This window comes from Calypte anna, chromosome 2, assembly GCF_003957555.1.
Source record: "Calypte anna isolate BGI_N300 chromosome 2, bCalAnn1_v1.p, whole genome shotgun sequence".
Taxonomy (NCBI): Eukaryota; Metazoa; Chordata; class Aves; order Apodiformes; family Trochilidae; genus Calypte; species Calypte anna.
In genome coordinates, this window is record NC_044245.1 from 23,705,310 (window position 1) to 23,728,107 (window position 22,798).

The window sequence follows — 22,798 nt, forward strand, 5'->3', positions numbered from 1 at the left end:
AGTGGCTGGGAAGCTGCAGTGCAGAAAAGAACCCGGGGGTGTTGGTTGAAAGCTGCCTAAACATGAGCAGTGTGCCCCGGAGACCAAGAAGGCCAACAGCATCCTGACTTGTGCGAGGAATGGTGTGGCCAGCAGGACCAGGGAAGAGTTTGTTCCCCTGTACTAGGCACTGGTGAGACCACACCTTGAATCCTCTGTCTGGTTTTGGGTCCTTCACTAAAAGAAGGATGCTGAGGTATTAAAGTGCATCCAGAAGGGCCATGAAGCTAGTAAAGGGTCTGGAGAACCAGTCTTACTGAGGGAACTGAGCAGCTGGGAGGGACTGGAGTTGTTTAGTCTGGAGAAAAGGCTGAAGGGAGACCTTAGCCCTCTGCAATTACCTGACTGAAGGTTGTAGTGATGGGAGTTGGTCTCTTCTCCAAGTAGCAAGTGATAGGATGAGTGAATATGTCCTCAAGTTGCACCAGGGGAGGTTAAGATCGGATATTAGGAAGTTCCCTCCCCAAAAGGGTTCTCAAGCACTGGAACCAGCTGCCCAGAGGAGGGGTGGAGTCACCATCCCTGAAGCATACTTAAAAGACCTGCACCCCCAGTGCTTAAGTGCCATGGTTTCTTGGTGATTTTGGCAGTGCTGGGTTAATGGTTGGGCTTGATGATCTTAAAGGTCTTTTCCAGCCTAAGCAATTTTATGATTCTAGATGCTTACTCCATGAGCCTCCGTATAAGGGTAACATGCCTGGGTAGAAACTTGCATGGAAAGACCACGCATGGGTTGAACTCACATTGGGATGAATACACATGGATGTGGACATGCATGGGTATTAACTCACATGGGAGAACCATGAGTCGGTATGAACTAATGGGGACAAACAACACATGGCATAAACACCTGTGGAGAATCACAAGTGGGTGTGAACTTATGCGAGGATAAATACACATGGGTAAGAACTCACGGGGATAAATGTGAGAAATGTGGGTATTAATACATCGGTGGCATGCCATACATTTCATTCTCACATCCAAATAAATTAGTTTTGTAAGGCTGCACAAGCATGCAGAAAATTAGGACAGTTTATTTTTGTTTAACTCAAATTTTTAAAGTCAGAAATTAAAGGTATTATTTCTGAAGTAGACTTGCCACTAAGGCTTAAGGGTTTAACATTAAATAGTGGACACAATGCATTTGGAAACAGAGAGCTTAATATTGATGAGGTCAGTTTTGGTTATACATATACAGTTTTTTTATTCAAAAGCAATGTATCTTAATGCTTTTCCAGAAAACTGTTTTGGAGACATATTTTAAATGCGATATTTGTTCATCCAAGGAATCCAGATGGTTTCAACTTAAAGAAAACTTCTTTAAGAGTTTAAGTCTGAGAATACTAGCAGAAAAGCAGGATTAGCTGGTTATTACATAAAATTATATTTCAACATGGTTGAAGAACCTCCAGTTTGTTATCAGCAAGTCTGAGTACCTTTAAAAGCAGATCATCTGGAAAAGCTGCACAGGCAAAACCATAAACTTATTCTTACTAACTGAAAACCACTGTAGTTTCTTAAACTACTGTCCTTTGGTAAACTTTCAGTCAAGATCTCACATATGCCGAGTTTTACTAGATGAGAAAGGTAGACGAGAATCTGAGAATATTGAGAAGCCAGCAGCATCAATGTTGAGTATCTTCCAATTTTTCATGTATCTAGTCAAGTTTTTAGCTCGTTGCCTGCAAGCTCATGTTTCAAGGCTTTCCAATATGAAAGGAAATTTATCTGTGTTGCAGTGATGGAGTTTGGTTTTCAAAAGCAAGCAGAATCATGCTCCCTAGTCCTTTATAATTTAGCCTTACGTGTTAATTTCTTCTCTTTTTCTCCAGTCAACAGGCATGTGCCATGGCTCACTATCTGGCACCTGCCTCCCCCCATCACTCACTGTCTGGAAGAATTATTGTGGAAACTCCTACACACCCAGGTGCCAGAAGCCTTAAGACTGAGCTCTTACTACATAACAACTCAACACCCAGACTGTTGCCTGACTGCAGAATTCTGGTTTTCCATGACTGACCGTTTCCAGCTTTCCTGATGGATTCCCCAGACATTTGTAGACAGCATGCAACCCGCCCTATGATCCTCCCTGATGATCTTCCTTCATACCTTGTAAAGATGAGCCTGCTATAAAATACTGCTATTTGGAAATAACACCTGCTTGGTAAGACACTTAATGGCATTTTCATGGTGGCTGCAGTAATAAAACCAACAAACATCATTTGTTGCAAACAATTTATTAGGTAGTAATAAATAAGAATTTAGCAGAAAGAACTATACAGCAATAAGGCATATTAATACTGTTGTTAAATATGTAACTGACAACACATTTTAACATTTTCCCTCTAGTTTTATAACAAAGTGCTATGTAGATAAGTGTATTTCTGATACCAGTGCCAGTGATAGCAAGGATGCACTATGAAGGACCTGACAGTTGCATTTTTACCTTAAATAAAATGAAACAATCCATGAAGATTTACTGTTATTTATGCCAGTGAAGTTGAAGTAGAAAAGTATAGCTTGCTAGGAAGATTACAAAATATAAGTCTCCTGTTCACTTTTTTTAACAGCTTACTTCTTTAATTTCTTAAACTGTGCTTACTCGTAGTAATTTATGAATAAAGTTACTACACAACTGCACAGATCCTAACATTCATTTTAATTTTTCTTTGAAAACTTAGAGGCAAGTGTTAATTTTTATTTTTTTAAAAAAACTTTTTTACAAAATATTGCACACTGGTTTAGCATGCAGTTTACACGGAAGAAATAGTCAAGTGCACTTAAAACCCTGAAATACAATAAGAAATTTTAAAGATTTATATTATGGATACTATTTCGTCATAGAAGGATATGTTTCAGACTGCATAGGGTCCCACCTTACACTTGGGACCCAACTTGTTGCAACCCAGTCCTGACTTTGCAAAGAGCAGGCAGAATGCATTGAGTCTCCTGCATTATACATCTTCATTCCTGCAAATCTTGTCCTGCTTTTACAGAAGTAATGCAGCAGGAAAAAAACTGAAGTAATGAGTAGGAAAAAAATTTTAATATAAATAATTTGGCACCTCCTATATGAGTTTTCATTACTGCAGATGCGTTGCAGTCCAGGGTAAAATTTATTAAACTTTCTGAAGTCCTCTGAGTAAGATTCATTTGTAAATCTGTATCTCCTCTTCCTCCTTATACACGTTTGATATTGCACAGCAAAAGTAAAAATCCATTTTTTTAAAAAACAAGCATGCTAAACACTTAATATGGCTTCTGAATGATTTAAAGTATTTCCCTTTTGAGATCCTCATGCAATATTTTAGAATAAATATGAAATGACATAAAAATGACTACAAAGTATGAGAAAGTTAAGAGTAAAAATAAAGCCAACTATATTTATCAGAAACCAAATAATAAACAAGAGTTTACCAAAAGTAGTTGCTCAAAGGTTTAACTGTTCTTTTAAGCATACTTATCGACAGTATCTTAAAAATAAAGTGTGTCTACAAAATACTGTAACATAAACAACCACCTTGATATTCCACTGAATGACACAAGAGGTAAATAGGTTAACTGAGACTTGCTTAATGGCACTGCTAGTCCCTCAGTCCTCGGGGAACAAAAGCATTACTTGATGCATGCTCATCCAACTCAGTAAACCACTTACATTTCATTAGCTTTATTGGTTAAGCTGAAGCCCTATAATAGTTTATATACGAAACACAAAAATACTTATATAAAAATAAGGTATGTTGTATAGTTGGGTTTTTTTTATATATAAAAATAAATCATGCAGCTTCTGTACAAAGTTAAAATCTGTACAAATTTACTTTTCCATTGTGTAAAATTCACGTAGATGGAAGTCTTCCGTTACGATGAGAAGTTGGTTTTTGCTTGGCCACAAGATGCTGTTTTGTAACTATTGTTCATTTCCATCATTCATTTCTTTCATTTGGCATTAACTGGCCATTTAATTTCATCAGAAGTTTTACGACCAGACCTGCCTATATAATGGTATACAATTAAATTCTATCAGCATTTCAGAACTGTTACACAATTAGCTTAAGCATATGACAAATTCAAGTAGATAACAATCATTAAGTTAGAAGTTGCATCATTTTAGAAGGAAAATAAAATGTAGATTTTTCTCAGATACCAGAAAGTGTTTTTCAAAATATTCACTGTCCTTATAACCACCTTAATGTATAAGAATGAAAAGCAGCTACTGCCAAAGTACACAAGAAACTCAAAGCTGTAATTTCATCACAACACATTAACATTGCACATTATCACTGCTGCAGACTATGGGCAAAACAAGCATTTTCCATCAGGCATCCACAAACACTATCAAAACTTGCTGGTAGCAATTCAGTGAATTTGCTTAACAGCACCTTCACAGATCCTCAGTTTTATCTGATCACAAACTCTTCTAGTATTTATAGCAAAGTTACTAGCTCTAACTCTGTGATTCTCATAAACACAATTATCCTTAGAGTGTAAGGTTTTTGGCACATGCAACAAAGTTAAAAAAAAAAGAAAAAAGGAAAACAGTTTGCCCTACTGATTGAAGTTGCATTTTATGTATCTTGAAATCTAAAAGCTTCATATGCTAGGAAAACAAGCAAGCAAGCATTCTGAAGTAGTAAAGAAATTTTTAAGATAATTTTTGTAGGATCTTGCTTTGGACATCTCTTATACTGTACAACAGTGATCAATCTCAAGGGAGAAGAGGCACATGCCTACTTCAGGAAAAATAACTGACTATAAAAATGGAAAACTTACCTGTTTGGTATGCACAATAAAGCTCATTTTGTTTTCCAGACTGTGAATTTGAAAACACGTATCTCCATCTCCTAACTGCCACATAAAGCAACCATACTTTAGGCTGAGGAGTAAAGCCTATAACAAAATGTAGGAAATTCACTCAGAAAATATTCTTCATAATTACAAATTGAATTCTCCTTAGTTCACTTAGAACAGTATGTTCCATAATCTAGTTGTAGCTATAAAGTAGTAAAGTAGAAAAAGACAAGGCTTTCTATTAGTAGTGTCTTTCAAAAATCTTAATATTGTGGAAGTCTTCACAGTCAAGCTTAACCAAACAGATATGAAATGACTACTAGCACAAAGAATTTAAGAGAAAAAAAATTAAACTTAAAAAGATTTATTATTGGCAGTTCACTCTAGCTGACCTTTGTTTCCATGTTGAGAAGGTGCAGCCCTTTTACATTTACTCCTACATATACTTTGATGACTTTATGGCTACTTGAACTTGCTTTGGTGAATATCTGTCCTGTGAAAAAAGCTGCTCCATAAGTAGGAATTTCCCAGCAATTCTGCAGGAACATACGCTGAAGGTGATGCATCTCCTTACTTACACCTTCACTGGTGCTGAGATTCTAGAAATAAAGGAATAATGGCAATCAACAGGTCTTCCTAAATACTTGTGGCTATTTGAAGAAAAGACATTATGGAATTATGGAACTCCCACTAAACAAATATTCTCAAAGTTCTTTCCCAGCAATCATCTTCCTACATCTTAATTAAACACAAAAGACACAGAAAAGCTTAAATGCCTGAAGAGACAGAGGCAGAAGGCTGTACAAGCCTTAGAAATCTGAGCCACAGACACCTAACCTCTGAAGGGCCCCATAATTTTGCCTCTCTCAGAAGTATGTCAAGACTCATCAGGGATAAGCAGCTATGCACTCAGCTGACACTAAATGCATCACAATCTTTAAAACTAAGCATTCTCTCTTCCTCAAGGGGCCCAGTACAGCGAGGCAAGGTAAGATGAGCAAGCATCCCCTGAAAAATATCAAGAGCAACATTCAAGAAAGCTATGCTCATTCTTAGGTATTACCTGATACAAGACAGACCAGCAAATAATCTGCTATACTATAGTCTTAGAAAGACCACCATTACCTCCTCCATTATCTGTATTAGAAAGTACACAAATAGTCTGCTGGCTTCTGACAAAGAAGGTGTAGGCACCAAGTGGAAGTTTGATTGAGGCCAGCATTCCAACAATCCATCCCAGCAATTCAGAACATATATATTTGTAGCTTTTTATATCAGTGCTTTTGTTCATTAACTGACAACCAATCAATCAAAAATGCTTAAGACAAGACTTTCTATTATTTGATTATTTATCTCACCTTGTATTCATGAAGTATCCTGTTTGTCCAGTGAGGAGCTTTACTTTTTAGCTTAGTGATCGGTACTATAGATTTAAGATTTTCTTCACTAAGAGAAAAAGCAAAAAAAAAAGGTTTTCTTCACTAAACAAAGTAAGGAGAAAGAACAAGTTTGTATTTTCAAAGAACAGTAATTATTTATAAGACAGTGTGTATTGTCAATTCACATACTGAGCTAGACAGACAGCTCCTACTCTATTTTGCTACATCTGGTGAGAAGCTTTCCTAAGCCCTAAGGCTTCCTAAGATATAGCAAAATTCTCAACTCATTGAGATCCAGCTTTGTGTTAAACACCTTGTGTCATGCATCACGGACAGAGCAGGGGGAGGAAGTGCTGGCAGCACAACCCCTGACTCTTATTTCTTTACAGGCCAGTCTGGTGAGTTCCAGTTTGGAAACTTAAATTATACATGAACTGACATTCACACCAGAACATCACATACTCAGAAAAGATGACAGCTTACAGATGCTTTTCCCTTAACTGCTGTACTCAGTTTCTTTTGTCAAAAAACTAGTGATGCAACCTATTTAGTTATTTTTAAATACATTTGTCAGTACCTTCACAAGTGATCTACCAAGCAAAAACCCTGCACAGATCAATGCATCCAGATCTTTAAAGTAAGGGATACCTTTATACAAACAACAGCCTGCACATATTTGTTAAATTACCAATCTTTTAATAAAAATTTATGTCAACTACAAAAAAATGCAGTATATAAATCTCTTCATCTGTTTGAAGAAGACCAAAGTGAGGTACTTTCCAACTTCTTTGTTTCAGTATGGATGGAAAACATGCCCGAATGCCAATGGGGGTCTTTATTTGGCCCAAACTATCTTTCCATGTAGTCCTGTCTATTGAATCAAACACTTCCACCAAGCAGGATCAGCTCAGAACCACACTGTTGAATTGCTTCAGTATGGAAAGGAACACCAACCTGCAGCTCCTGGGATTCAGCTGGGGTAGTTTCATATTAAGCCCCTGCAGGTGGGTATTCCCACTTAAACCCAGTTCTGCTTATGCTCCATCTACCAACTGTGTAAATGCATGACAAGATGGGTCAACAGCTGCACCTACTGAAACAGCCCACCTGTATCACAGAACAGCTCAGCTACCATACTGCTGGCAAGCAGAGAGGAGGGGAGAGAAAAGCACCATCTGGCAGAGCCCTGCTCGTGATATGTTTCTGACCAATTTACTGTAACAGTTCACATACAAATATAAGAACACTAAATTAATATGTCTGCATAGTCTGTCCTTTTCAAAGAGGAAGGAAAGCCAATCCCAGAAGTTGGTCTAATTGAACATATTAAGAGGTTTCTTCAGCACTGTGCAGTCTCAGTCTTGTCAAAACCCTTCACTCACATGAACACCCTTACTCGTTCAGTACTTCTGTATCTCAGTATGGATTTACAGATACAGAACTTGCATCCCTTTGCCTGAGACTGCAACAATTAATGTTTTTTAGACACCATGTCCAGATTCTATTAGTGTTATGGGGGTTATGAGATTGTTCTGAACTAGAGCTAAGGTATGGAGAAAAATAAGAAATATATCATACCTAAATTTTGAGTCTCATAGTAAATGTTACCTAAAAATACACAATCTTAAGCCATAATTTTAAATTTTAAACATATATACTTACTTTAGAAAGCCCTGTTTATGTTTCTTGCTCTCATAATTTCCATATACTATTTGGAGAAGCAGACTTGCCAGTGTGATCAGCTTGGCATCGGGTGATGTATAGAAACCTTTCAGTAAGTTATATCTGGCTTCATCAAAAAGGATAAGAATAGCCAATGGATCCTCAATCTGTTAAAAAGATTTAAATAATGTGATTCCTTTGTAAAAGAAAAGGAGTTCAGAAACTACAATTTCTCACTGATTCAGAGACAGAAAACAAAGGTGTGATCCTGACTGAAGTGTACATTTTAGTAACGCTTTGTAATAGAAAAAGTCAGATATTTTCATTGACTCATTCAACACTTCACTGATCTAACACACTTAAAGGTAACTAGCATACCAGGCCCAATCGTAAGATTCACAGAAATACTGTTATCTGTGTTTTTCTCCCCATGAATCCATTTTGAATAGTAAGTTTGATTAATCCCATTGAAACTGACTAATTAAATTCCTGAAAAATGACAGCACAAGGAAGAGAAAAAAATTGGGCAGGCTGTTTTTAGCTGTTATGACAGACAGATACAGACTGAAGAGCATAGATTTATAATAAACAAAACCTTGGGAAGTTGAGAGAGAGAAGAGAGAGGGGATGGGAAGGCAAGTTTAAAGAAGTTTGGAAATTACTACAGTCACTAAATACATGGAGTGTTGATGGAGAAAGCGTTCTGACTCTGTCCATAGCTTTATGCTATCAGTTCTCAGACCTTTTTTTCTATTTCCAGAGGAAGTCTCACATCTCTTCTCAGGAAAAGCTGTGAAGTTTCCCTTTGAGGATCCAAGTTTGTCAGTTCAGTGAATATTTCTGGCCAGTCTCGAATATGCTGCAAAGGTTTGTGATATGGCTTCAGTTGGAGGCCTGAAAAATAAGGTTTTGTTTATAAATAAACAGAATAACCACAGACAGAAAGCACACACACACACATATCCACATATATGGTTAAATACTTCACCAAAACCACAGCATCTGAAGATTCATTAACATTTTTTCTTATGTTTTCTAAACTACTACATATAAAAGGTTTTGAATACACAGATTTTTATTTAAACTGTAAAGTGTTTTCATTCTGAACATGTAATTCAATGTTTCATATTCTGTACATAGGAGAGCTGAGAAATCAATACAATGATTTTTCCTACAGTCCTACTATGTACTAGAGTCCATACCTTCAGGTATGCTAATTCACTTACCCTGCCTATCCTTGTGATTATTGCTTGGCTGTTTTCTACTAGTGAGGAACCAGAAGGCTGTATCTGCCTCATCCTCACTGCTCTGGTCTTTACATTGTCATATTTCACATTATATGAAAACCTGTTTATCAAAAATCATTTTGGTGCAAGACATATGAAATTTCATACGATTAAAGAACCTACTGAGTAAAAAAATTAATCATCTTTACTTTAATGGTTTGTTTTACATAGATTAAACACTGGTAAAAAAAACCCTATGTGTGTCCAATTGCAGATATTCTGGGAAGAAACAACTAAAATCAGAGTGAGTTATCAGTAAGGACCATGACAAACACAGGTGCTCTATAGCAGAAAAGGCAATCTTGAGTAGTCTCAGCTTCCTGGATGAAACCCATTCTAGATGCCACAGTGATAAAGGGTCAGATCTACTAGGGGAACCCAAAAATTATTACTAAAACAGAGAAGCTCTCTACAGCTCTGAAAGCACAGTTTGGTGACAGCAGACTGTAAAGGCTGGGAGTTGATCTACTGGAGGAAAACTTGGGCAGAAGAAATGGAAAAACTGGTTTTACTCCCTATGCAAAAAATATAAAGAATGAGACCTACAGGGATTACAGAGCTTTGGTAGGGGCAAAGTATATTAACAGACAACTGATACACAATTTTTTTCCTACAGGACGGCTTTAAAAACCTGATAGAAAGAGAAAGCATGTTTCCTATTTTCATAAAGAAGTATTATTTTTTCTAAAGGTAAGCAAAAATTTAAAGAAAATGTTATAAACTCTCAAGTATAATGATCTTTCTTGTAGCTTACTGAGGTTCTCAGAACAGATCCAGATAGTGAAGTACTGCTGAGTTTCTTGAGACAAGCGCATTCCCTCCATTATCTGCTGTACAGTGGTATTGTTTCCATGCTTCAGCTCAACTGAGCGATATGACCCATCCATACGATAAATTCTTGCCTTTTCATACTACATAAAAATGTAAACATATTAAACAAAGAAGTCGTTAAAAACCTTTCTGTTGGTGCTTCTGAAAAGGACAGTAATTTTACCACAATTCAGCAACATCTACACTGTTCAGAAAAAGAACTCTGCAGAACTTCCGCGGATTAACCATCAAAACTGATTACTTCATGTTCTATGCACATTCTTATGCTGTACTTTTTCCTACAATAACTCCATAAAAGATCATAAGATGGTATTTTGAGGACTTCACTTCTGTTGAACTCTAAGACAAGTAAGCATTTAAAAGTTCCCTGAAGGATTAGGGCTCAGCTATGCAGACCCTGAAATGTCCACCTCATTACTACTGGCAGGTAATGAATTATTCCATTCATTAGTGCACACTAAAGGACATATTTTTCAGAGGGAAGCACACCCTTTACACATACCCCGGTAAATTAAGACTATAATCTTGCTCATTGTTTTAGGAAATTTATAATGTTATTAATAATAAATAATTTTCCCCTTCAGAACTCATGTAGCTTTCAATGAATTGGGACCCATAGTATGCCCCCTGAAAGATGCAGTTAAATGGAAATAGGGTGCTTAACATCTGTACATACAGATCATAAATCAGTGAAACTTAAAGAGTTTTCATCTCTCTAAAAGGTTAAATATTTCAGCTACTTGATTAAAAAAGTTGCAGGAATTTGTTGTTATCTCCCTTCTTCAAATCTACCTCACCATCAAAAAATGAATTCCTGAAAACTTCCAGGAAAAAAAAATATTAATGCCTTGGAAAATCATAGCTGACTGAAAATGAGGCTGGGACAGGAGTCCCCGTGACTCCTACTGAAGTAATTTCTATATTTTTTTTAAAAAATTTATTTTAATGTACTAATTTAATAGCAGTAAGTATCACCATAATATCACCTATTACACTGTGAAAATTATGTTAAATGTGTGTATTAGTCTTTTACAGTGATCAGACACACATTTGCCATTTGATCAACTGCATAACAAGATCCCTAAAATAAAGGAAGACAATTCCTTCATTAATTATTTTCGAAGATTCATACATATAAAATGAAATTAAGATCACTTCCAATAGCTTGAAAAAACTGACAGGTTTACTGCCACCTACCTATAGAGATACAAGATACATAAGTCAAAGAAAAGAAACAAGTGGGTTTATATGATCTGGCTAATTTCAAATCTACTGCAGGATTAGAGGAATAAATTGTAAATTTTGTTTACTATCCTGGTTAGACCTACACTCTCTGCCAAGGAAGCCTAAACTGACTAACTGCTGTAAAGCCTATTCTGTAGAAGCCTACATTTAGCTAAAGTGAATGCTCCTGTTCATTGAGGTACAAGAGAGCAATGTGTAAAGAAAGCTGATGGTTGTATGATTTAAATTAGGCATGTGATAAATTAGCTGATATGATGCTCTTACAAATAAACCAAAACATCATGTTTAAAGACTTGTATGTATTTCTTGAGTAATAAATATAGAACCATTTAAAGAGATAAAATGTGTTTGTCAATATTACACCAATAATTTCAGTGTACTGCACATTTCCAGTAACACCTATAAGTGAGTTTAGCTCTTCTCCAAGTTTATATGCAAATTAAATATAAATTTTAAACTATTTAGGAAATAAACTCATACCGGTTTATTTATAGCTTCCTTCAGCAATTTTGCAGATTCTTCCCACTCATTTTGCTTGTTCTCTTCACAAACATTTAGTGGAGATCTTCCTTGTTGATCAGTTATGTGCTACAAACACAAAAAGAAACATTGATAATACCTTGTTTTCACTGGAGATAAGTAAACTTTTTTTTGAGATACAGGAGAACATTTTTTAAGATATTAAAATCCTTGATCCCATGGTTCAACATTGGGAAAAGTAGAGGCAATGAAAAACTGTGTCTGTACATTATGATCTGGACACAAAATACTTCACATACACAAACTAGGAAATGTTGCTAAACTTGCTATTTCTGTACACAAACAGAACTTACCCTGTCAATTTCTGGATGATTTAGTAGAATTTGTACTATTTCAGCATGCCCACCTCCAGCAGCAAAGTGAAGAGGAGAACTAAGTTGGCCATTCAAAAGATTTGGATTGCATTTCCCTTTCTCCAACAGCATTCGAGTGGCTTCAACTTTTCCATACCTGCAAGACAGGTTAATGCAGAACAGACCAGCAAATGTAAAACAAAATCTTTTTTCAGATATTCCTAAATATGTAAAGTGTATTTCTGTGCTGAAAAAATTTAGCTATGACATTACATCAAAGGCAATGGAACATTAATAAGTTTGTAGAAATCAGTATCAGTTCTGTTCCCTGTTGGTAACCATTGGTCTAATAATCACTTACTGGTTTAACTACAGACAAACCAAAAAACAAACTGCTTTAAGCTAGCTAAATTTGAATAGTTGTAGCAATTAAGTCATGGCAAAACAGAGTTCAGCCTTGTCTAAAAAAAAAATTAAAAATCTCTGTACTAATGAGAGTAAAGCTTGTGACTGTCATGAGGATGGGTCCTGCAGACTCTTAAGCCTCACACTGGTAACTGGTAAATACTGTGTACATTGTTTATACAAAGTTTCTGACAAACACTAAAAAACAAGTTCTTTTTTGATAACCAAGTCTGATTTCCGTGTCATCAGACGGTACTATAAAAACAGAAGACTAACTTGCATAATGAACAAAAAAAGCATTTTTACAACAGAGGAAAGCTCCCAGGCCCTAACAGATTAGATCATCACAGAATTAGACAAGTGGACCTCCGTAGATCACCTAGTCCAGCTTCCCACTTAAAGCTTGACCATCATCAGCACATGCTCAGCTCAAATACTGCTGTGCTCTAGAACTGCTCACTGCCTTTACCTAAAGACTGTAAAAGTCACCACACTAAACTGGACCCAGTATCCCCAGTAAGAATTAGAACAGATATCTGCAGATTATTAGACAGATATGAGGCAATCTCCACACCTGGTCTCCTCTGAAACCTTTCAGATTGAAATTATCTCAAAACCTGAAGCAGTATTTCTCTTCAAATGGTTAACATTAAAAAATATTAGTGACAAAGTGTAAAAAGTTGACCTTTTTTTTCATTTCTCATTTTTGAGTCTAATGATAAATTAGACAAATGGTTAGTGCCAGAGAATCATGAAAACAAGAACTCATTTGAGTGGCAAATCTGTATTAATCTGACTCACCAGCATGCATAATGGATAGGTGCCCAGTGGTCACTATCTAACTGATTAACAGAAAACTTTTTATCCAGAAGGTGGCTTAGTAAATCAGAGTCACCTTCACAAGCACTGCGGTGAAGAGGGAAATCATCCACCCACTGGTGTTCCCTATGAATGAAAAAGAGGAGACAGAAGGAAAACACATTTCAGAAACATCTCAGGAGTTGAGAACATCAACTTTTTTTTTACTTTACTAACATAGCACTAACTATAGATTTACATGAAGAATAAAAATTAAGCTCATGCAGCTAAAATGTGCCAGTATTCACACGAGTACTTTCATCATGCAGTAGTCAAGCCACAGCTTCATTCATTATACTAAGAAATGCTTCTCTAGTGTTTATAACTTAAACCTTTCTTGATCTGTCCTTTAATTGTTGTGTCTCAGTACTTCAAACATTCAAACTGATTTATTAAAAAACATGTATTTATATAGCAAAACCCTAAGCTAACAGGAATCTCATTTTGACTAAGTCTACCACATGCTACTGTAATATAACAAAAGTATCTGCTAATGAAAAAGGAATGTAACATAATACTTGTCCTCTGTGACACTGCTCATGCTACGTTGCCATTTTTCTCTTTTAGGAATCTGTATCTTTGAATAGTCTGGGGCTCCAAGGCCGAAGTATGGATTTATTACCACTTTGTCAACCTGTGAAGACATAATTTAATCACAACTGAAAAAATACCTTACTGAGATTTGTCAAAACAATGCCCCATTTAGACTGGGGACTCTTCAAATTCAGACTCTTCAAACCAAAGTTATGTTATGCTACAGTAACATTTTATAATTAGAGAAAACGATGTTCAAATGTGAGGATTTGAAAAACCATTTAGCAGTTAGGTGTGCAGTAAAGAAATCTGATTACATTAAACATAAAGCACACACTCTTAACAAGTAAGCAAATAACAGCATAAATAAAAACATTTTTGTTTCACAAATACAAAATTAAAATATAGCTCTTACCCTATTGGTATACTGAAGGTCAGATCCAAACAAAGGATTATAGATACACATATCTGCTTTCTCCAATGCCAGCATTTTACTCTTTATTTCCAGGGCAGTATAACCCATATGTAACGAGCTCTCTGTTTGACCAGGTTCTGTAGCATAGGCAGGGTTTATTACATTTGTTTTAATTCTCTCAAGAGGAGATGGTCTGAATAAAGCTGGGATGGAGTGAGACTGGGTGTGCCGTTCATCCAACCACCTGCGGGAGAGAGGGCAAATAATTCACTTTCAGGTATAACAGGACTATTTTGGTCATGCTTGTTCATTATTTTGTTTGATCACGGGTTGATTTATGATAATCATAAAACTTAATTGAAAAAATATGTCACTGTAATGTGCACAGCCAATTTTGTAGCACTAAGTAACTCCCCAAATGTGATATTACCAAATACAGTTAAGCAAATATACTTGCTCAAACACATTTCCTGTAGATGCAAGCTCTCACAGAAAAGGAAACTGTACAGCTAGGGTAAGAATAGTACTGGTTATGCCAACATTGAACCACACTAACATGTAAGCATTTTGTTTACCTTCAGTTTATCAGTATTAATACTCTCAGCATAAAAATTCTGAATCTTAAAGTAGTTTGTTCAAGGTTAAGTTGAAGCTTCACTATCTGTGCTGACTTAAGCCTTCTAAGCCATGTGTTTCATTACTGAGAGGCAGGAAAACGTAAAAAGTCAGAAGGTCCTTGGGTAGTTTCCAAACTGCCAAGCCTCTTTCATATAGGCTACTACCTACCTTTTCAGAAAGCTGTGCTGAAGGTTATTTTCTTCTAAGTGCACTCCTACAGACAGTGCAGAAGAGCTTGAGGGACTTTTTACTCTGAGCTATTGAGGAAAGTCAGCACTGTACATACATCTACTTCATTTTTTCCAGCTACATATACAATGGAACACAGGGCTCTGGATTTTTTGATAAATACGTTTTCACTGAACTGCTAAATTCCTTTAGTGTCACATTGAATGGGACACATTTTAAAAAGTATAAAAGCAGGTTTGTATGAAGGTGGTTGTACTTTGCTGGAATACAGTAAATTCCATTTAGTGATTTAGACTGGAAATACAGAAGAAAGAGTAGAGGCTTTGGAAAAATGGATTTACTGACTGTTTGGATGTTGTCTGTGCCAGAACTATCTGAAAGGATGGCAGAATGAACTGAGTGCAGTTCAATGCATATGCTTACTCCTGGATTTTTAACTCCTAAATCTAAGCTATCATGTTCTGCAGAAATTGTATTCTCTTCACTTACAGCCCCACTGGGAAGGAGGACTGCATAACTCTGATCACTGTGCTATAAACACCCTGATTTCTCTCTAAGGTATTTTCAGGCATTTTCTCTGAACAACTGGCAGATAAATTAATTATGGTAGCTTGAACCTTTGAAAAGTATTGTTTCAGATTACATTCATAAAGAATAGTCAATATAAATTATTTTCCACTATACTTCCAAGGTGACTCTCACAACTGTAAGGCTGGTATAACACCTAAAGCAGAGCATAGTCCCAAGGCACTGGGGAAGTTGCAAAGAAACATAACAACTAGCTCAGAGATATAGTTGGAAATACTATGTCTCTACTAATAAAGTGTAAAATCCCTACACTTTTTAAGTAATAGCCTGTAACTTATAACTTTTCACATTAGCCAAGAGTTTTACCTAATTTTATTCATAAAAACAAATTTATACATAAGTATATACATAAGTATATATATATACATATGTATAAATATATATATACGTACATATATATGTAAGTATAAATATACATGTCATTTCTTTGTTAAGGGTACATAAAAAAAGACAAAAAAACTACTCATACATTCAGTGCTCCCAGTAATATAAATACAGTTAAACAACTGATCACCTTTCAGAAAAGTTAATTCCTTACTGCAAATAAATTCATAATTAAAATCTCCCTTTTCGTATTCGTAAAGGGAGATACACACTCCCTTTGTAAACTAGGGGTTAATTAAAATGCAAATCATAGTGGTATGCAATTAACAGGATATTACTATTACGCTCTGGCAAATACTCTTACAGATACTTAAAAATACACCTTACAGGTGACTACTATATCAATTATAGAGGATTAATCAGTAATATTTTATATGATTTCACAAAACCCTCACTATGAGCAAGACCTTCGAAAAAGGCACTTGAATTTACATAAGCAGAGCATTCTTCAGTTTGAAAAAAATTTGAAAAAAACTTTAGAAATATGTCGTAAAGGTTTCAGTTTCTGATTAACATGAAGAAAGTAACATGGTATCACAGTGATTTCCCTCTTTATTAAAAGAATGCAATAAAAACTACATGCTACATCTACAAATTTTCTTGTTTAACCTATTTTGAATGTATTTTTACTGATGGCATTTCTTACTTATCCAAGGCAATTAACATTCTTGCAGTTAGTGTAGCAAAGTGGGTGCTGGATTCACTGCAGACCCTCATGATATCTTGTAAACAGTAGAACACAGGGCACCCAGGACTGTATGCATATTTTGTATTATCTGAAAAGGAAACAAACTCTGAAGACACATCAATAAGAATCTTACTTTCCCTTCTGCAACTTCTATTAGTTACATATTCCCAACTAATTGAAAGTATACTCTAACTTTATACCTGAGAATTTTTTTTCCAAATGCTAATTGATGGAAACTCTATACAATCCTTATGTAACAATTCAAAACTCAGCAGGATAGCCTGAAAAGCCTTCAAGTTACTACTCTGCCTCTGTGATCAGCTTCGTCGTAGGAATTAATGTTAAATATAGACTGTTGCCAGAAAAAAAGAACTCAGCACTAAAAGAGGCATTTATTGCTATTGATAAGTCCTCAATTGTTTTATTTAATACTTTTTATACTTAAGGCCTATCAGTAAGGCAAAAATGAAGAGGTTTCCTCAAAAGCACACATCTACTTCGTTTAAAAAACAAAGCAAAAACTTTTCTGACAATTTACTTTAACTTTGAAATACTTTATTCACCATTCCTTATTCAAGCAAAACCATTTACAGACTTCAATATGAGCATTCTTCTACAAGTAAACAACACTGAACTGGTATCTTATTTACACTTCTGTTCAGTAAATTCTATGCAAGTGAATGCATATATTTTGAAATACAATCAAATTAAAAAATACAGCTTAAACCAGAAATGTGCTACTGTTGCAGAAACAAAGGTAATACATTAGAAACAAGATTTTCCTTAATTTTAAGTAATTTTTTCAAGTATACAGAGAGAGGTTTCCACTTCTCATTCCATCAGAATGAAATTTTTAATGATAAATACAGAAAAAGCCGTGTAGCGTATTCATAAAAATTCTCAATAATCAGCTGCTAATATGAGAGCAACTTCAAAATTATGTTCTACATTACCTTTCACAACAGTTGGAACAATGTAAAGTGATGTCTCCTGGCCTGCCTTTTCTCCATCAAGAGGAAACTTCTTCATTAACACTACACGCTTACCTAGTACAGTTTAAATAAATAAATAAATAAACAACTAAAAAAACAAACAAAAAAGGCCTAATATAAATACATATGAAAAAACTGAAGAACAGAAAAATGTATACATCTACTAACATGAAAAATAACATGACTTTATCCCTTTTTCATAGTAACTTTTTAATACCCTTGATTTTTTTCACAGCATTAACCCCACAGACCACCTACTTTTAAAGTGAAAAAGATTCTTTTTTAAACTAGAAAGCATGGCTGCATGCTATATTCCATGTTAGTGTGAACATTCAGGTTGTGGTATGACAGTATTTTCCATGTTGTGGTATGACAGCATTTTCTATGTTATCTTCCTTCCAATTTAGGGGTTTTTTTTTTGTTTTTCTGACCTCAGCTGCATCTTTCAGTAGTGGCCACACTAAGCTGTGCATATTAATGCTCAGGCCCTTTGTCTGAGTCAACTTGAAACTCTAAACTATATAAAAACCACAGGTTTTTGTTTTCACTAGGCATTCCTCAGTGTGCACTAATACTGTTGCTGCTGAACAATGTCATTTAAGTCCATCCAACTCCAGTTACTGCCACTCCCAAAATTTTACCATGTAGCTAGCTATTTTTTTTCCACATTGTTAGCACTGCATTGTCTCATCCAGACTGACAGGCTTCTTGGTATAACCTTACCTACAAAGCAGAGATGAGGTACACAGCACAAAAAGTACTTTGGTCAATCTGAAAGTGAAATATCCTGGCTAAAATAACTTTTGTCAGCATAAGTGGGATTGTTTGTTAGACCAGCTATGCAACAAAAATGAAAATGTATAATCAAATCATACCTGTAAGAGATACAGAAATATTTTCACATAGATAATACCTACTGAACAATGCTGGCTTTCAAATAGACTTTAGAAACAATCAATTCACTAGTTCAAGTTTTACCTGAAATTAAGCATGAAGTGTCTTTGATCTCGTTTATCATGAGTTTAGCTATCAATCCCAATTTGAGGTTAAGATGTAGTACAGACAGGCAAAGTTTCACTTATTAAAAACCTTTTAGTAAGTATTTTACAGAGCTCAAAGGTAAAAGGAAAAGGGTAAATCAAATATTTTAGCTGTAGAGTTGGCTTGGGTTATTTTTTATGAACCTCAAAAGGTTATCTTCTTCTTTTAAACTAATTTCATTATTTTGTACAACCTTTACATGCCTATTTCATTTTTAAAACACTTTTATATCAACAATAAATCAGATTAAAGTGTGGGTTTTTTTACCTTTAATACCCTGATTGGCTGGTGAAATCGGTTTGGTGGCTTCTAATACGTAATCCAAGATGCTCTGCGTGATCTCAGTGCCTCCCTGCAGTTTAGTTTCCAGCAAAACTTTTTTTCTTTTTTTTTTTTGGCCTTCAATGGGAACTTCAAGCAACAAAATCTTTCAAGAAATAATGAAACAAAGAGAGTTTAATCACAACTGAAACAAGTATAGCTATTTTATGTAGATATAGATAATATAGATACATAGTACCAACTGTAAAAGTAGTAATAAAATTCACAAAGTATTGAACATGGAGGAAGGGGATGGTGAAGTAAGAATGCCCTCCATAACAGTAAGGTTAAGAGAAAAACACAAGGCTGCACCCTTGAACTGAGCAGCCCACAGGGCAAAAGGCCCTGAAATGACATGAAAACATAGATATATTGCAAAACTGTGAAGTGTTCAAATACCACAAGGACGGGGCAATGCACAGCAGATACATAAAGTACATTCAGAGATATATATACAGATATACGACATTATTCAAGCCATGCTATTCTCTTCTGCTTTGTTATTATATATTTAATATGATTTGTTATTTTAAAAAATTTAATAAAGAAAGAATTAAAGCTCTTTACTTCATAGGATTTAGCTCGATATTCCCGAGAATTCAGGCTAGCAGTATTTTTTGGACGAATCACAGCAACATAAGCATCTCCAATGTTTTCTGGATTTCCCATCTCTCCTTATTTTATCACTGGAAATATGAATAAAAAACAAGTCAGGGTTCAGTGGGAAAAAAGAAAAAAAATCCAACAGCACGCTAAACTTCAGGATACAATAATCATATACTCAGTTTCTTTGCATTATTAATTTATTGTCTTTTAGCTGGAGAAATACCAATGGCTGATGTAGTCCTGCTTCTTTTTCATGAAAGGGGAAAATCCTATATCATGTAGATTTAATACAAATAATCTTGTTTTCTAATCCACTTTAAAAATAAAAATAATGTGGGGTTTTTTCCCCTTTGTAATGACCTTCTCTATTTTTCAAGCCAGACAAAAGGCCAAAGAACTTCAGGACTCCAAAAAACACATGAAATTGAAAAAGGAAACCTTTTAAACTGACAAGCACTATAATTTATAAAACGTGCTATAACTAAGTACTGCATGTCTTTGAGTTTCACAGGGGTATCAAGAAAATACCTGATTTCTGTCCCTGCCTCAGGAAGTAGAGCATGGTCTTGCCTACAGTCCAAGTAACAAAGCTAATAAACTATAATATGGACTAATTTAGTTAGTTTTATTTTCATAGGGCTGCAAAATGGTGCACAATTCATTCAAACACAGAGCTTCTGAAAGGAATATATCTTCACTTTTTGCAAAAAGTGAAAGAGGCTTTTAGATTTAAGGTAAAACTTTGCTTATCCTTCTGTTTAACCCACAGTGACAATTCCTATAATGATAAAATTTTATGAAAATTACAGGAAAAACCTCCTAAGGCTAATCACGTCATATATCAGATTTGAGAAGGTCATGTCTGACACCTTCCCTATGATTATTTTCTTCATCTGCAAATGAACCCCCTTTTACTCCATAACATCAGTAAACACGTTTTTTTGCAGATTAATTCCTCCTCCAACATTTTGAATGTTACTGTTTCTACCTTCTACACCTCTCCTAGGAGAAAGAGATCTTCAGATTCCCATGGCCTTAGTCCAGTTTTTTTTCTGGAATCAGACTACCTAAAAATGCATCAAAAGACCCAACGTAAATAACAGCATACACATTTTCATCTTCAGTTACAATAAATACATTAGACTATTTAATTGTGGGAATTAGTAATATCTGAACAGAAACATCTATTGATTTGCATTACAGGACCACTTAAAAACATTAAATAAGTAACATGCTGACTTTTGAGAGTTCATGCTTTGAGCTATTAAGAGCTTTTAAAGGAACAAGAACACCCTTCCCCTGTGGGCAGCTCAAAAAGGAATGCTCCCGGAGTTTCCTTGTATGTATCAGGACACACTGGGTTTGGGTCACAGGCTTGTGTGGAGGAAACCTGCACAGGCAGAGCTGGGCCACGTGGGTGGCAGGTTAATGAGCAGCGGGGTAACCTCTCTTTCCCAGTGCTCTGCACTAAATCCAGAGTGGGGTGTGGATGTCTGGGAAGCAGCCCAAGTGCCGAGATACGACTCCATCAAACAAAACCAGAAACAAACCCACTCTTCTTTAAGAGTGGGGCTGTAAAGACCTGACAGGAACGATGACCAACTTAAGAAGTGATCCCGACCAAGTCTAGGTACCAACCAACAATGCGTCTCCATCCCAAAGGATGCACATTACAGAGGACATGCCTCAGCCAGGCTTCTCCCAGCACCGCCCGACGGCAGCCCGGGACCACCTGCTCTCCCCTCCAGCCTGGGACGCGCCGGGATGCGGCGGAGGGCGGCCCCAGCTCCCCGCGGGACACACGTCCGCGCCGCCCCACGAGGGAGGCCGCCGGGCCCGCAGGCCCCGCACAGGGAGCCGGAGAGCCGATCTCGGCCTCCCCCGCAGCGCTGCCGCGCCTCGGAGCGGCAACACCCCCGCCACGGAGGGATCCGGCCGCCGACAAAGGTGCACGGCGGGTGTAAGGTAGCCCCAGCGCCGCTGGCATCTTCCGCTACGGCGGCAGCCACTCCGCGCCTCACGGACGGGGAAACGCCCCCCGAACTTTCCCGGTCGCGCCCAGGAGCCGGCTGGGCACCGGGCCCCCCGAGGGCTGCTCACGCCGCAGTCCCCCAGGACCGCCCCGACGGGGTGAGAGTCACCGCCCCGGCCCCTCTCGCTCCCTCCCTTGCCTTCCTCGGTGGTGCCGGGCATCGCCTCCCCCGCCGCATCCTCTCGCCGCGCCCGGCGCCCAGGCCCCGCGCCGGAGACGAGACGCGTCCCGCTCCGCCCCGTCCCCGCCCCGCTCCCTCCCCCGTCTCGGCGGATCCGCTTCCCGTCGGAGCCCCACGGGCCTCCACTGCCGATGAGTTTCCGGGTCGGCGGCCTGAACTTCTGCTGCCGCTGCTGTAGCTGCTGCTGTTGCCGGCGGCGGCTACTGACCGCGGGCAGCAACAGAGGAAGCGAGACAGGGCTGCGGGCCGGGCCGGGAGCATGAGGCGCTGCTGAGAGGCAGAGAGGTGCTGGGGCGAAGCGGCCGCACGGGCCTGGGGAGCGCCGTCGGCAGCTGTCAGCGTCTCCGCGACCCGCCGCCGAACAAAGGGGCAGCGACACGGCGACAGCCGCAACGCCCTGACGGCGCGGAGGGCGCCTCGGCGCCGGGCGGGCACTGCCCAGTGCTTCAGTCACCGAGTGACGGCTGCCCGCGGGCCGGAGTCTCGGCAGAGCGGCCACTCCAGAGGGCGCCGTAAACGGAGCGGAGCGGGGAGGAGAGAAGCGGCCGCTGAGCTAATGGAGGCTCTGGGTGGCGAGCGCGGTGGCGCCGGGAAGGGCCGGGGAGAGTCCCTGTGAGGAGCCGGTGAGTGCTCCGCTGCGCTGGCGGCCATCCCCGCGCCGCCTGCGGAGGCTCGGGCGGGGTTCGCGGGGCTGAGAGAGGGCGAGACGAGACGAGACGAGTCGAGTCCGACCGCGGGCGCAGCCAAGAGACTTTCCACGCCCGGGCATTAGCAGCCCGTCGCATCGCGGGTGGGGCGGGCCGGGTGGAAGCTCCGTGGGCTCCTTGACGCCGTAGGCAGGCGAGGAGAACGAAGAGATGAGAGCACAGGGTAGCGCGGAGGT

At 38.0% G+C, this 22,798-nt stretch overlaps 1 protein-coding gene across 1 annotated transcript; it reads right to left on the bottom strand.

Moving 5' to 3' along the window:
- Positions 1–2,263: 2,263 nt before the first annotated feature.
- Positions 2,264–21,979, bottom strand: KRIT1 (KRIT1 ankyrin repeat containing). The gene is made up of 18 exons (XM_030445883.1): positions 21,874–21,979; positions 20,691–20,769; positions 19,664–19,782; positions 19,043–19,202; positions 17,696–17,788; positions 16,701–16,830; positions 14,276–14,519; positions 13,845–13,960; positions 13,270–13,413; positions 12,064–12,220; positions 11,711–11,818; positions 9,909–10,065; positions 8,611–8,762; positions 7,869–8,035; positions 6,186–6,273; positions 5,220–5,426; positions 4,810–4,926; positions 2,264–4,031 (listed from the first exon to the last, which is right to left on the bottom strand). The coding sequence occupies exons 3-18, from the start codon at positions 19,763–19,765 to the stop codon at positions 3,963–3,965; spliced, it is 2,211 nt and encodes a 736-aa protein (XP_030301743.1). The 5' UTR covers positions 19,766–19,782; positions 20,691–20,769; positions 21,874–21,979; the 3' UTR covers positions 2,264–3,962.
- Positions 21,980–22,798: the final 819 nt, after the last annotated feature.